The 12198-nt window shown below is 44.6% G+C and overlaps 1 protein-coding gene across 31 annotated transcripts in view; it reads right to left on the reverse strand.

The window, feature by feature from the left end:
• Window positions 1-12198, reverse strand: part of Osbpl9 (oxysterol binding protein like 9) — a 137089-nt gene that overhangs the window by 2304 nt on the left and 122587 nt on the right. For all 31 annotated transcript variants that reach the window (XM_075946314.1, XM_075946313.1, XM_075946315.1 and 28 more), the window contains 9 exons: window positions 8660-8772; window positions 8437-8555; window positions 7486-7571; window positions 5064-5235; window positions 3541-3625; window positions 2739-2849; window positions 2487-2550; window positions 2240-2380; window positions 1222-1300 (listed from right to left, as the gene is read on the reverse strand). In XM_075946314.1, coding sequence (XP_075802429.1) covers window positions 1222-1300; window positions 2240-2380; window positions 2487-2550; window positions 2739-2849; window positions 3541-3625; window positions 5064-5235; window positions 7486-7571; window positions 8437-8555; window positions 8660-8772 — 970 coding nt within the window. The remainder of the gene's footprint in view (window positions 1-1221; window positions 1301-2239; window positions 2381-2486; window positions 2551-2738; window positions 2850-3540; window positions 3626-5063; window positions 5236-7485; window positions 7572-8436; window positions 8556-8659; window positions 8773-12198) is intronic.

Below are 12198 nucleotides of genomic sequence, written 5' to 3' on the forward strand. Positions count from 1 at the left end.
TTAGTCATCTGAGAGAAGGGAGCCCAACTGAAAAACTGCCTCCCTAAGACTGGGCTGTAGGCAAGCCCTAGGTCATGTTCTTAGTCATTGATGTGGGAGGGTCCAGTCCGTTAAGGATGGTATCATCCTTGTTCCGGTTGGTCCTGGGTTCTCCTAAGAAAGCAGGCTGAGGGCTGGAGAGATGGCTCGGTGGTTAAGAGCACTGACTGCTCTTCCAGAGGACCTGGGGTTCAATTCCCAGCACCCACATGGCAGCTCACAACTGTCTGAAGATCTAGTTCCAGGGGATCTGACACCTTCACACCAATGCACATAAAATAAAAAGTTAAATAAACGATAAAAATATTTTTAAAAATTAAAAAAAAAAAAAGCAGGCTGAGCAAGCCATGATGATCAAGCCAGTAAGTAGCACCCCCCTCCATGGCCTCTGCATCAACTGCCCTGCTTGAGTTTCTATATCCACTTCCTCAAATGATGAACTATTACATGAAACTGAGTGAAATAAACCACTTCCTCCCTAAGCTGCTTTTAGTCACGGTCTTGCATCATACCAATAACCCTAACTAAGCACATTTCATCTTACCAACCTTTTGACAAGAGACTGAACATTTACCAGGTGACTGCCAAGTGTGGTGATATTATTTTGTTTGTACTTTAACAAATAAAGCTTGCCTGAAGATCATCAGAGTGCGGAGCTAGCCACTAGTTAGCCATAGAGGCCAGGCAGTGGTGGCACACACCTTTAATCCCAGCACTCAGGAGACAGAGGCAGATGATCTCTACGGGACTCAATCAGTCTAAAAGAGAAACAGAGCTCACATCTTTGATCTCAGCACTTGGGATCACGTGCCTCTAATTCCAACACTAGGGAGGTGGAGATAGGAGTGATATGGTTGGGGAAGAGACAGGAACTCAGAGCATTCTCAGGCAAGGCATTCAGTAGAGGTAAAAAGTCTCTCTAGTCGCGGGCTCATTACTTCTCTGATTTTTCAGCATTTACCCCATATCTGACTCTGTTTTCTTATTAAGACAAATTAGAATTCAAGCTACAGCCAAGCGTTGCTTCTTGTTTTAAGACCAGAAAAAAGTAAAGACCATTCTGTTACCTGCACTGTAGGAGAGTGAGGAGGGAAGGGCCCAGAAGAGATGAAGGAAGCTACATACACAAAGGGCAGGCTACAAACAATGCAGCTTAGACAAAGAGCAAAACACGATTCTTACCCCTGTTGCATATTTTGCATACATGATACCATTCCATTCCCCTTCAATTGAGCAGAAAGATTTCTTATCATTTGGAGAACTAAAACAAAAAACCAATTTAGATTAGTCTCAAGTTTCTCAAGTAGTTTATATTAGTCTCAAGAAAGTGGTCAGAAGAACAAGGGACAGCAGCCGCAAACCCCTTTCATCACAGTGAGAAGCTGTCTGCCCCGTTCTTCCTTATTCAGGACAGCGGCCTTCAGAGGGTGTGTGGATGCAGCAATGGACTGCACACACACAGCAGGAGAGAACCCATCTGTCATCTTCTATAAATTACATCAGAGCTCAGGGATGCTCCAAACAGACCTAACCATGTCTTCCTTCTGGAGGCCGCAGAGTGACTGTCGACCGTGCCACTCAGGCCTGCCCACTTCTCTACCAGTAGTAAACTTTTCTTCCAGGGTTCCATCCTACTTTGGGGGTGGGGGTGACAGCTGAATCTGACATTCAAATTAAATCCTCTTGGGAAATTGATTAAGCAGCTGGTCAGGATGCTGTTTTCAGGGCACAACAGGACAGCCTCCTTTTGCAGGCAATGTCTGATCTACAAACTCTTACTCAGAAACACAGCTGCCTCCCAGGTCCTAACTATTGAAAAAAAAAAATCATGCCAGATACCAAGGTGTGATGTTTCCTGTTTCCCCAATAAAGGGACAGAAACGAGGGCTTCGTACAGGCCTGTAGGTCTTTCCTGGGGCCGCACAGCCTGTTTTCACGGTCCAGCCTGGCAAGAAGGTTGGACTCTATGGTACAGGGAGCTTGGCACCGGATCCCCTGTATACAAGTCCTCAGGGAAGAGAGCCCACCCACCACGCCCGACTGCTCTGGGCCCAGGGTGTAGGTCTCTTCTGACATGAGGTTGTTTTGTTTTAAAAAGGAGACAGGCTTACAAAGTCAGTTGATGGTTAGTTTCTAATGGAGTTTCAAGAGAGTAAAGTACTTCAGAAAAGTGGAACACTGAGGCAGAAAAAATACCTACAAAATCTCTGCAGTAATTCTGTGCTTCTTGCCCCCATAGAAAGGTTTAGTGTGGAAGACGATATTTGCACTGTAACCCGTTTTGGAGCAGTTAATATTGCATTCTCCTCCTAATTCCACCCAGGGCACTGTCAGGATAGACCTAAAAAATCAAAGGTTCTCAGGTAAGACTGGCGGTTTGGAGAGAAAGGAGGGGCGTGGCTTAAGAACAGCAGAGCTGCAGCTGACAAAAAGCACAGTCTACTTGCCTTCCATAGCCATTGGGGAAGGTGAGGATGTAGTGCTCATCGTACTCCAGACAAGAGACACAGCCTGTGGAAGAACAACAGCTCTGCTAGGGCAGCAGCCACAGCCCATTCACTTCAGGGGTGCTGAGGGACACATCCACCCCTGCTCTCTTCTCCAAATTCATTTACATGGAAATGATGACACCCAGCCTTACTTTCAGGGGTCATTTTTCCCTAAGAAAAATGCTAGAATCTACACTACCACACACTTACCCTGACCTATGTTGTGTACCCCAATTGACATCCCAAGGAATTTTGATTTAGTCCAGATATGAGCATTGAATTGTATCTTCTTGTTAAAACACTCAGCGTAAAAGGCTGAAACTGAAAAAGAAAATGTTTCCCGTGAGTGTTAAGTAGCCACTTCTCCAAACTGGCCCCACAGAAAAGCCTTTTTCCTCGCAGAGAAGAAACTCCGGTCATGCTTTCCCCAGAGCAAGTACACTCAGAGCCAGTGGGCAGCGCTCCCACCACCCTAAACATAGGGTCACGGCCAATCCCTAAGGTTTGCAATCTAAAGGGCAATCTGTTCTGGTCAGCAAGTCTTTGCTCATGCTCTCCCTCCCTGATCTGGGCCCTTTCAATATTTCTACTCTTTTTTGTTTCTTGAGACAGGGTTTCTTTAATTATAGCCCTGGCTGTCCCAGGCTGGCCTCAAACTTACAGAGATCCACCTTCCTCTACCTCCTGAATCCTGGGATTAAAGACAAGTGCCATCACGCCCAGTTCAGTATTTCCACTCTTAATACTACACTGAACAAAGATAGTGAGGCTATATATTCTCCCCACCATGTCTGGAACACATCGTGCAGAAACGATAAACGTGACTTTAGAAGCACTGCATGTTACTTCCCAAACCCCTTCATTTTGTACACAGTCAGTCAGTGATGCTGAGTCTTTGAGACTACAGTTTCCAGTTGAGGTAACAGGGGAAGGACAGCACTCAAGTGGTAAGTCGGTAACTGGCTTTAGGACAGTTTAAGACTGAAGGCTGTAGGAAAAACCTGTAACTTACTGGGTGGATGATGGGAAACTTGCTCAGCCACAAACGTTACACTGTTCTTAGAAACCCAGGGTACCGGCCCTTCTGAAACAAGCTCCTGGAAAGAATCGTAACATCAATTAAAAATGTTTCAGATGATGCAGAATCTAGTAAGCAGCATCTCTGGTCCCTCCTGGCCACACACATTTCCATTACGGCACTAAACTGCACTGTCAGTTAGGATCTGTAGTTTCCCCGACTAGACTAAAATTCTGAAGACTTCATGTGCCTAATGTGAGGCGGGCTGTGAAGCCAGGCCTGAACAGCCATCCTTGTGAATGAACAAGAACTAGTATGCTCTGCCTCTCTCTTTAGTAAGGACTACACATTAATGTGGCTCCTGGAAATAGATGCAGGAGTCTCATTTTCCACAAGATTATTATGGGCCAGGCACTACAGACTAAGACCTTTTACATGGCCTACATTCTTGGTTGTTGGTCTCTGTCTGCAAAACAACTCTAAATAGAGCCCTGGGCCAGTGAGATGGCTCATCACGTGCCATGAAAGTCTGGAGACCCGAGTTCCACCTCTAATACTCATGTAAAATGGAGAGAATCTACAAAGTTGTCTTCTGCTCTCACATCCATCATGTCTCCCTCATCAAATAAACAAATGCATAAATATTAGGGCCCTGGGCTCAGCTCTAGGCTACCTACTCTTCTCTAGCAGGCTGTACTCTTGTATAACTTCATCCAGACCATCAAGGACACTAAAGTCTCTTTTCTCCAGAGTTCTCTAGAGAACACACACTCAAATTTCACTCTGAAAGTTCCACTTCCAAGTCCAACAGTCTTGCTTCGCCTGGGTTTATCCTTCCTTCGACAGTAAACTGACAACCGGAGTGCTGACGTCCAGATGCAAGGACGCCTCTCTAACATCTCTCTTCCTGAGTCCGCTCTCCACGCATCAATTTCACCTTGCACATGCAGCTGGAACCAGCTGCTTTTTCTAGAATACTGCCTCTTTAAGCATTGTGGTTCCAAATTTAGTTTTCATAAAATCATTATAATGATCTTTTCTCAAAGCAAGACCAAGACCCCAATAAGTCACAAACTTAGCATTATAGTGTACAAGGCTGTGGTAATTTGACTCAATGCCCATCCTCAGACCATGCTACTCTTTCACCTCCCCTCTACTTACAGAAACGCTCATCAACAATGCTCTTTCAATAGTGAGCATCTGAGATCATTGCTTTCACCATTATTTGATCCTGATAAAGGGAATCTTAAATCATTTCACACAGTGTGAAATAACTGAAAACCATAACACAGGACCACCAGAAGGCTCAGCCAGACAAGGTGTCTGCTGCCAGGTGTCTTGAGTTCACTCCCCAGATCCACACAGAGAGAGCTGCCTCCTGGAGCTGGACTCTGAGCACACAAGTGTCTATGGCACACACTCAACCACATTCACAGAAATACACACACATACACACATGCACACACACACACACTCTCTCATACACATGCAGAGAGAGAGAGAGATGGAGAACTCACTGCGCTCTCTTCAGCATCGTTCGGCAGTGTCCAATGGCACTGAAAGATCTCGCCCAAGATAGGATTGTACGGCTTTTTGGCTACTGATCCTCTCCTTCCGGCATGGAAAGCTGAGAGGTACCATTTCACAACCTGAACCATTCGATCCCTGGGATCCTTCTGGTCACTAATGCTGGAAAAGACAATGACTAATGTGATGTTCTACCCTTAGGCAGGATGAACACTGGTGTAGCATGCAGCATGGTTGGTCTACCTTGGGCCACATGTACTGTGGATGCTGATCCCAATTGGACACCAAAGTACAACATGTACGACTACTTCGTTTACTTACTGTTTGGCTAGAATACTCTAGCAAATGTTTATATCCATTTAGTCAGTCATCACTCAGTTAGAACTTCCCTCATTCCTAGAGTCCCCAGCTCCCTCTGCACACTTCATGCCCTCCTGAGGCAAATTCTGCTGCTAGTTTTGGGAGCCAAATCTTGCTTTGCTTATTCTAGGACTTTATGCAGGGGTGCTGCTTCACTGCTGGAGAGACTCCCTATATTCCAAACCACCAACCACTAATTTAAACATGGCTTGGTTTATGAAAGAGGGTCTTAGTCTGTGGCCATATTGGCCTTTAATTTGAGTTAATTCTCCTACCTAGTTCTTTTAAGAGCTGAGATTACAGGTGGCTTACGCCACCACATCCAGCTGGCTTAATTCTTTTATGGTCAAAAAGCCATTATGTAATTATAATTGTTTTTAATTGATTCAGATATTCTATGAGATTACTGATTTTCTTTTTTAAATTTTATTATTTTGTATTTTATGTGTACTGGCACTTTGCTTGCATGTATGTACATGCACCACATGCATGCCTCATGCCTGTGGGAGACAGAAGAGGGTGTTAGATCCCCAGGAACTGGAGCTACAGATGACTGTCAGCTGCAGATGTCTGGGTTCTGAGAACCAAACCTGGGATCCTTGGAAGAGCAGCCAGAACTCCCAACCACTGAGCATCTCTTCTGCCTTTATGATTTCTTGGGGTGACTCTCCAGTCGACTCTAGAGGAAATGACTGGCTTATTTCTCCCTGTGGTTTTTCTTGTTTTGTTTGGTATTGGGGGTGGTACTGGTGATCGTGTGAGGGCTTCACACTTGCTAGGTCACCTTACTATTGGGCTATGCTAGGCCTGCTGCATAGATCTTGAAGTTGTGTGTGTGTGTATCTTTATATTTTTTTCCTTGATAAATTCATTCTTTCATCATTACAAACTGTCTTTATTTTGTCTCTGGATTTGCTTGTTTTAAGATAGGATCTCACTCTTTAGCCCAAGTGCTTACTATGTATGCTAACTGGTCTCTAACATACAGCAATGCTCCTGCCTCTACCTCCTGAATGCTGGGACTACAGAACATTTATCTTCTTTGCCCCTTTGATGCTAATACAGCCATAAGACTTTGCTGTGTTCAGTGTTTGCATGGTGTCGTGGTGAATGAGAATGCCCCCCTCCACCACAGGCTCAAATGTTTGAATGTTTAGTCCCCAGTCATCAGTTGTTTGGAGGATTAGGAGGCGTGTCCTTGCTGGAGAAGGTATGTCACTGGAGGTGGGCTTAGAAATTTCAAAAGTCCAAACTAGGCCAAGTATCTGTCTGTCTTTCTCTCTCACACACATCCCTGCTACTGTGGTTAGGCATCTGATTCCCCTGAAAGCAATACAAAAAGGTATCGTCTGTCAATTATATATTAAATTTACTGAATACTACCAGAGATTTTTTTAAATACTTGCACTTTGAGAACTGGTAACATGACTCTTAAATCTCGCTTTCTGCTCCTTCTCCCTCTCCTCGCCCTTCTCTGGTTAGTGTGTCCATTGACTATGAGACCTCAGTGATGTGCATATGGCTTCAGGAAGCCACGATTCCTCCACAACAAGGGATGCAGTTACAGAATATGGACTAGAATATTTCCTGTTAAGAAAGTTTGCCTGCTGCTAACAAAAAGCAATGAGCCTTCGCCAATCCCTGTGCACACAGCGCAGACCGCAGGCTTTACATTACAGCTTATGATTCAGGCAATAATTGCACTCTCCAGCTTTTCCTTGCTTCAGGTTATAACAAAGTACCTTCCAAATGACAAGGACGTTAGAAAGGTTTGCTAAGAAAATTAACTGAATTTCAAGTAAGTTCAGTCTTGACCTTTTAAACTCCATCTGCCCACCTGTTAGCTAGCTGGCTTTAAAGAGGCTTCTGAGGTGACTGACTTGATGGCTCCCCCCCACTCCACTACAAGACCTAAGCAGCAGGCCCTCAAAAGATTCAACTTTTACCCCAAATGCTTGAAAGAATACAGAGGGCCCGGCTGGCCACCTGGAAGGAAGGCTACCAAGAAGTAATATCTGTAAAGACTACAAACTGCTGTGCTCAGCCAAGTACCTCACAAACAGGTCCGGATGGGCGAAAAAATCTGCATACATTTCTAAAAGAGATCTTCTCTCAAGAATAAACGTTGGAAGAACTACCTGTAAAACACACATTTGACTCCTGAGGATCGAATTCCACGAGAAACAGATTTCTGCATAGCAGGAAGACATCCATCCCATGACACCCACCACGGGTCCTCAGTTGTGCTTTACTAAACCCTTTCCCAAGATGCTCTGGTTCAGAACACCCAGGGCCCCGCCCACCAGATGTGGAACCCCAGAAGGGTCTCAACAATTCCATGTGCTTCTTCTGCACAGATTTCTGCCATCCGTCAGTGTGACACACTAGCACTTATATCTTAGTTGGAATATAACAAACATCACACAAGATTAAGATTAAAACGCCCTGGGTCCAGCTGAGGGAAAAATGCTCTGGGCACGAGGAAGAGGCAGAGCTAAGAAGCAATGCATCAAGTTGCTTCTTAGAGGACAGTAATACTGTAATAAGACAGACGTGACACAGAAGAAGACATAAAGATGTGGGGACAACCACTCCTTCACCCACAGTTACAGCAGACAGAAGCACAAACCCAGAGTGTGACACGTATTAGCAAGAAAATGATATGGGTCCTGTCAGACTCCAACATTTTCATTTTCAGTAAGTATTTTCATGCCAGAGGGCATGAATCTAAATATGGTTCAGAATCTAAATATTGTGAGGGTGGCAAGGATTTCTCATTTGGGGCCAATCAGTCTCAGTTCTTAGTCCATACAGCCCACACTGCTGTCTGACAACTAGCATTTTCCTCACCCACAGCCATGCTTTGTTTAGCCATCTACATACACACGAAACAGGAGACAAGAAAACACACGTGGGATCGCTATGTTCATTTTGTGGTCATCCACCCATGTGTACCCTGTGTCACCTGGAAGACTTGGATGGAAGGACAGATTTGGTTCCTACCTTGGTAAGGTCCATTCCGAGTCTGACTTGTGATAACAGGTGCATGATAACGCTCTTGTGCTCCTCCACTGATCCCGCCTCCCCTTCATCATCTCTGTCGTCATGGGAATCAAAAAGATCTGCAACAGAACAGGCTATCTTATAGGCCGGTGTTAGATTGGCTGGTGGTGCCCTACCAGTATTACGAAGATTTCTAAGAAAAGAAAGGTTTCAGGCCCCTCACCAGCATCGCTTGTGCCATTGGACATGGAGGAATTCAGTGATTCTGTGGTGTCTGGGCGCTTTAGGCTATTTCCAGAGCTGCTGTGTGTCAAGACCGAGGCAGATCCTGAAGAACTGAATTAAAAGACAAGGGGTGTGGGGAGACAGATCAGTCTTTACAGCTGATGAAAGAGCATGGAACAAAAACGCTGATCACAAGTTACTTGAAACCTATACACGGACAGATGGCAGAACAGCCACTGCATTCCACACCGAGGTCTGGGCTTTGGGCACACGATGTGTCGGTCAAGCCCAGCCCACGGCCATTGTCAAGGCAGTGGGATGCCTGCGTCTGTATCCAAACCTGAAACCTAGATTCCCATTCTCACTTCCTTGTGCACATGGAGATGTGCCAGTCACAGCAACTTCCTCAAAAACGGCAACAGGGATGCTGAGGCAGAAGAATTGCTTTGAATTTGAAGCCAGCTTGAGTTACAGAGTGAGACTCTTTGGGGAAAGATTAAAAAGGTAACATCACCACACCTTATCTCAGGTTTTTATTTCCTGAGGTCCTTGAAGTAGTCCACAGAGGATTAATACTTTCCCCAACATTTCAAAGGTAAATTTCAATTAACAACATTTTAAAATATATTATTTTTACAAATAAATTTACGGCAACTGATTTTATGAGCACCTACCCAAGAATTCATATAGAAATTAAATAACCAGCCAGGCACGGTGGCACACACCTTTAATCCCTGAGAGGCAAAAGCAAGCCATTCTTTTTGAGTTCAAGGCCAGCTGAGTCCACACAGAGAATTCCAGGCCAGCCAGGGCTACACAGTAAGAAATTGCCTCAAAAACCAAATAATTACAAGGGCAAGCAATTATGTAAAGTATAAAAACATAAGCCAAATTTCTCATAATGCATACACTTAAACATGCTACAGAATACCCAGTCTTCTCACAAATCTTTATGTATACTGTACATTATATACCCTAGTTAAATAGTTTACCCTGTTGTCTTTTTCTGACCTTTAAGAAAATAAACTATTTCACAGAAGACCTGAGCAAGTACAGAGTGCCCAGCACCCCCGCTCCTGCACAGCACACCGCCTCTCTCCAACGCTCGGCACTAGGGCAATATTCTCATTCCAACTGTGGGGTCCACAGGACACCCCAGGCCCCCAGCACACAGTTTAGGCTTCACCCCTACTGCTATGCACCTGCCGGGTTTGTAAGACAAATGAAGAACGGCATGTACGGAACACTTCCATCTCAAAGGCCTCTGGGCTCTGCTGAGATTAATAAAGTGAAATCGAGACTAGGGTATGCATTATCCTAGTTTGACTGCAGTGCTCTAGGATACCTTGTTTCCATCTCCTCAGGTAATTACTCACTGCCTTTCTGCTACATCATAGGGGGTTATAAAGTATATCTATAAGAAGGAATGGAATGAGTGAAAGACCCAGGTAGGAAATCAAATTATGTTTACAAAGAACCGCATGGGAATTCTTGCCAAAATGTGTGGCCCCATGGCAGATCATTAAAACAGAGTCAATCTTTTAAGCCAACTCAATTTTATACTAAATTATATCAGATTTTTACCAAATTGATCTTCAAACCTCAACTCCTATTTTATTCTGATAAAATTCCAAAGGCCTGTGATTTATGCTGTGCCTTGTCTCTTTACCAATGGCTGCAGCAGCCCAGCCGGGCATGTGAAACAGTCTCAAGATGGAAACAAACAAATGCATGGGATACATTTCCAGCCATTCCACAGCTCACCCCATTCAGAACAAAGAATGGGATTGTACACAGTATTTAGCTTGTACGTCCAAGATAAGGGAACGTTTTAGGCTCTAACATTAACTAGTATAACTTACGAAGCATTCGTAACAACCCTCCCAGAGAAGCACGATCATTCTGAGAACAGCGATGTACTAGGGATCAATGAAGGCCTGAGGCCCTAGGGGCAAAGCAGAGGTTGTTTTGAATGCACACCTGGCACAGGTTCTTTCCAACACAGCTCTCACTGACGGACAGTCATGGAAGCACACTGGCTAGTGATGCCGTCTCTAACACAAGTTCCTAACTGTGCAACAGTTCCACAGTTCCTAAGGAGCTGAGTAAGTAATGAAAGGGCACAGACTCCCTCCTATCAGAGACACACAGAGAAACACATAAGGACAAGAACTTGACCTGAGTTATAGGCAATTGGAGGTAGCAGTCAGCAACAGGGGTCACAGCTCCGGCTCCAAACCCAGTGGCGGGCAACAGAGAACATGAGCAGACTAGTCGAACACCAGGGCTAGGAGGCCATAGCCAGCACTAGCCAGCACACCCAGCTCAGAGTATTCAAAGCCTCATCACAAACAGAAAGCAACTGAGTAAAATCAACAGCAGCAGCAGCAACAACAATAAAAAGAACTTAGTTTGGCCAAAAGCATCTATATTCTCCATGAGGGTGAGAACCAAACTGAGACAGTCCAAGTCTAATAAGGACTGAGAGACGAGAGGAGCCTGAAATGCCAGGCTCAACACGGTGCTGGCACATGGGTGTGTAGGGGGGCAGGAGGCACAGAAGAGAGAGAAGAGAACCAAACAGAGGGAAGAGTGAGAGGGGCCAGAATTGTGCACATGGTCTTACAGACACACCTATGACGCAATTACCATCAGCATGGCAAGAGCAACCTTTACCCAGAGCAGAGACTTGCGGTGACGCTGTCAGCAGTTCCCTGTGTGCTGCTAGGTTTACTGTAAAAGACTTCAGTGATGTGGCTCAATCTACTGGCTGACAAAAGATCTTCACTCCTGCTATATTTAGAGTGATAGTTAATGGCTGGTGGGGTGTCCCAGAGGGTTCAGACATTTGTCACCAAACCCAGTGATCTGAGTTCAGTCCTAGAATACACAGGGTAAAGAGAGAAAATTGACTCCTACAAGTTGTTTTCTGACTTTCATAGGTGACTGTAGTACACACACACACACACACACTGTAATAACAAAAAGAAAATAGCTATTGTTTAAAGAGACTTTAAATTCTGTTTAAATATAAAACGACAGCCGAAATAAGAAAATCAGCCTTTTACTTTGCAATTTTGTCGAAGTGGTTATTTGCTAAGCTTGTACTGTTCATGACAGTCATTAAGCATATCATTACTGTAGTTTAAAAGTTGCACATAAGACTCCCCCTCCCACTTTTACTGTATGATTTTGTTGAGTGATCTGTTTCTCCATCCCTAGGCAAACATGAATGAAATTATGTTAAATCTTTAAAAATTTCTTTAGGAAAACTGTTAGTGGTTTCTCAACTGCTTCCGTCACGCTGTTCACTCGTGCTGTCCCCAGCCCGCAGGCCTTGCCTGCACCATGCTGTCTAGTAAGTGTCCAAGACTCTTGTTCCACCCACACTATCCCCACACACGCAGGCATAGCTTTGGGTAGCACTGCTTGCATATCAGTGCAAGCAAATTCAGTCATTTGTCCAATTTACATAAATTCCTGTTTAACACTGAACTGGAATCACCTGTTCCTCCAACTCAGAATCAACACTGATAT

This window comes from Microtus pennsylvanicus, chromosome 13 (genome assembly GCF_037038515.1).
Source record: "Microtus pennsylvanicus isolate mMicPen1 chromosome 13, mMicPen1.hap1, whole genome shotgun sequence".
Classification (NCBI taxonomy): domain Eukaryota; kingdom Metazoa; phylum Chordata; class Mammalia; order Rodentia; family Cricetidae; genus Microtus; species Microtus pennsylvanicus.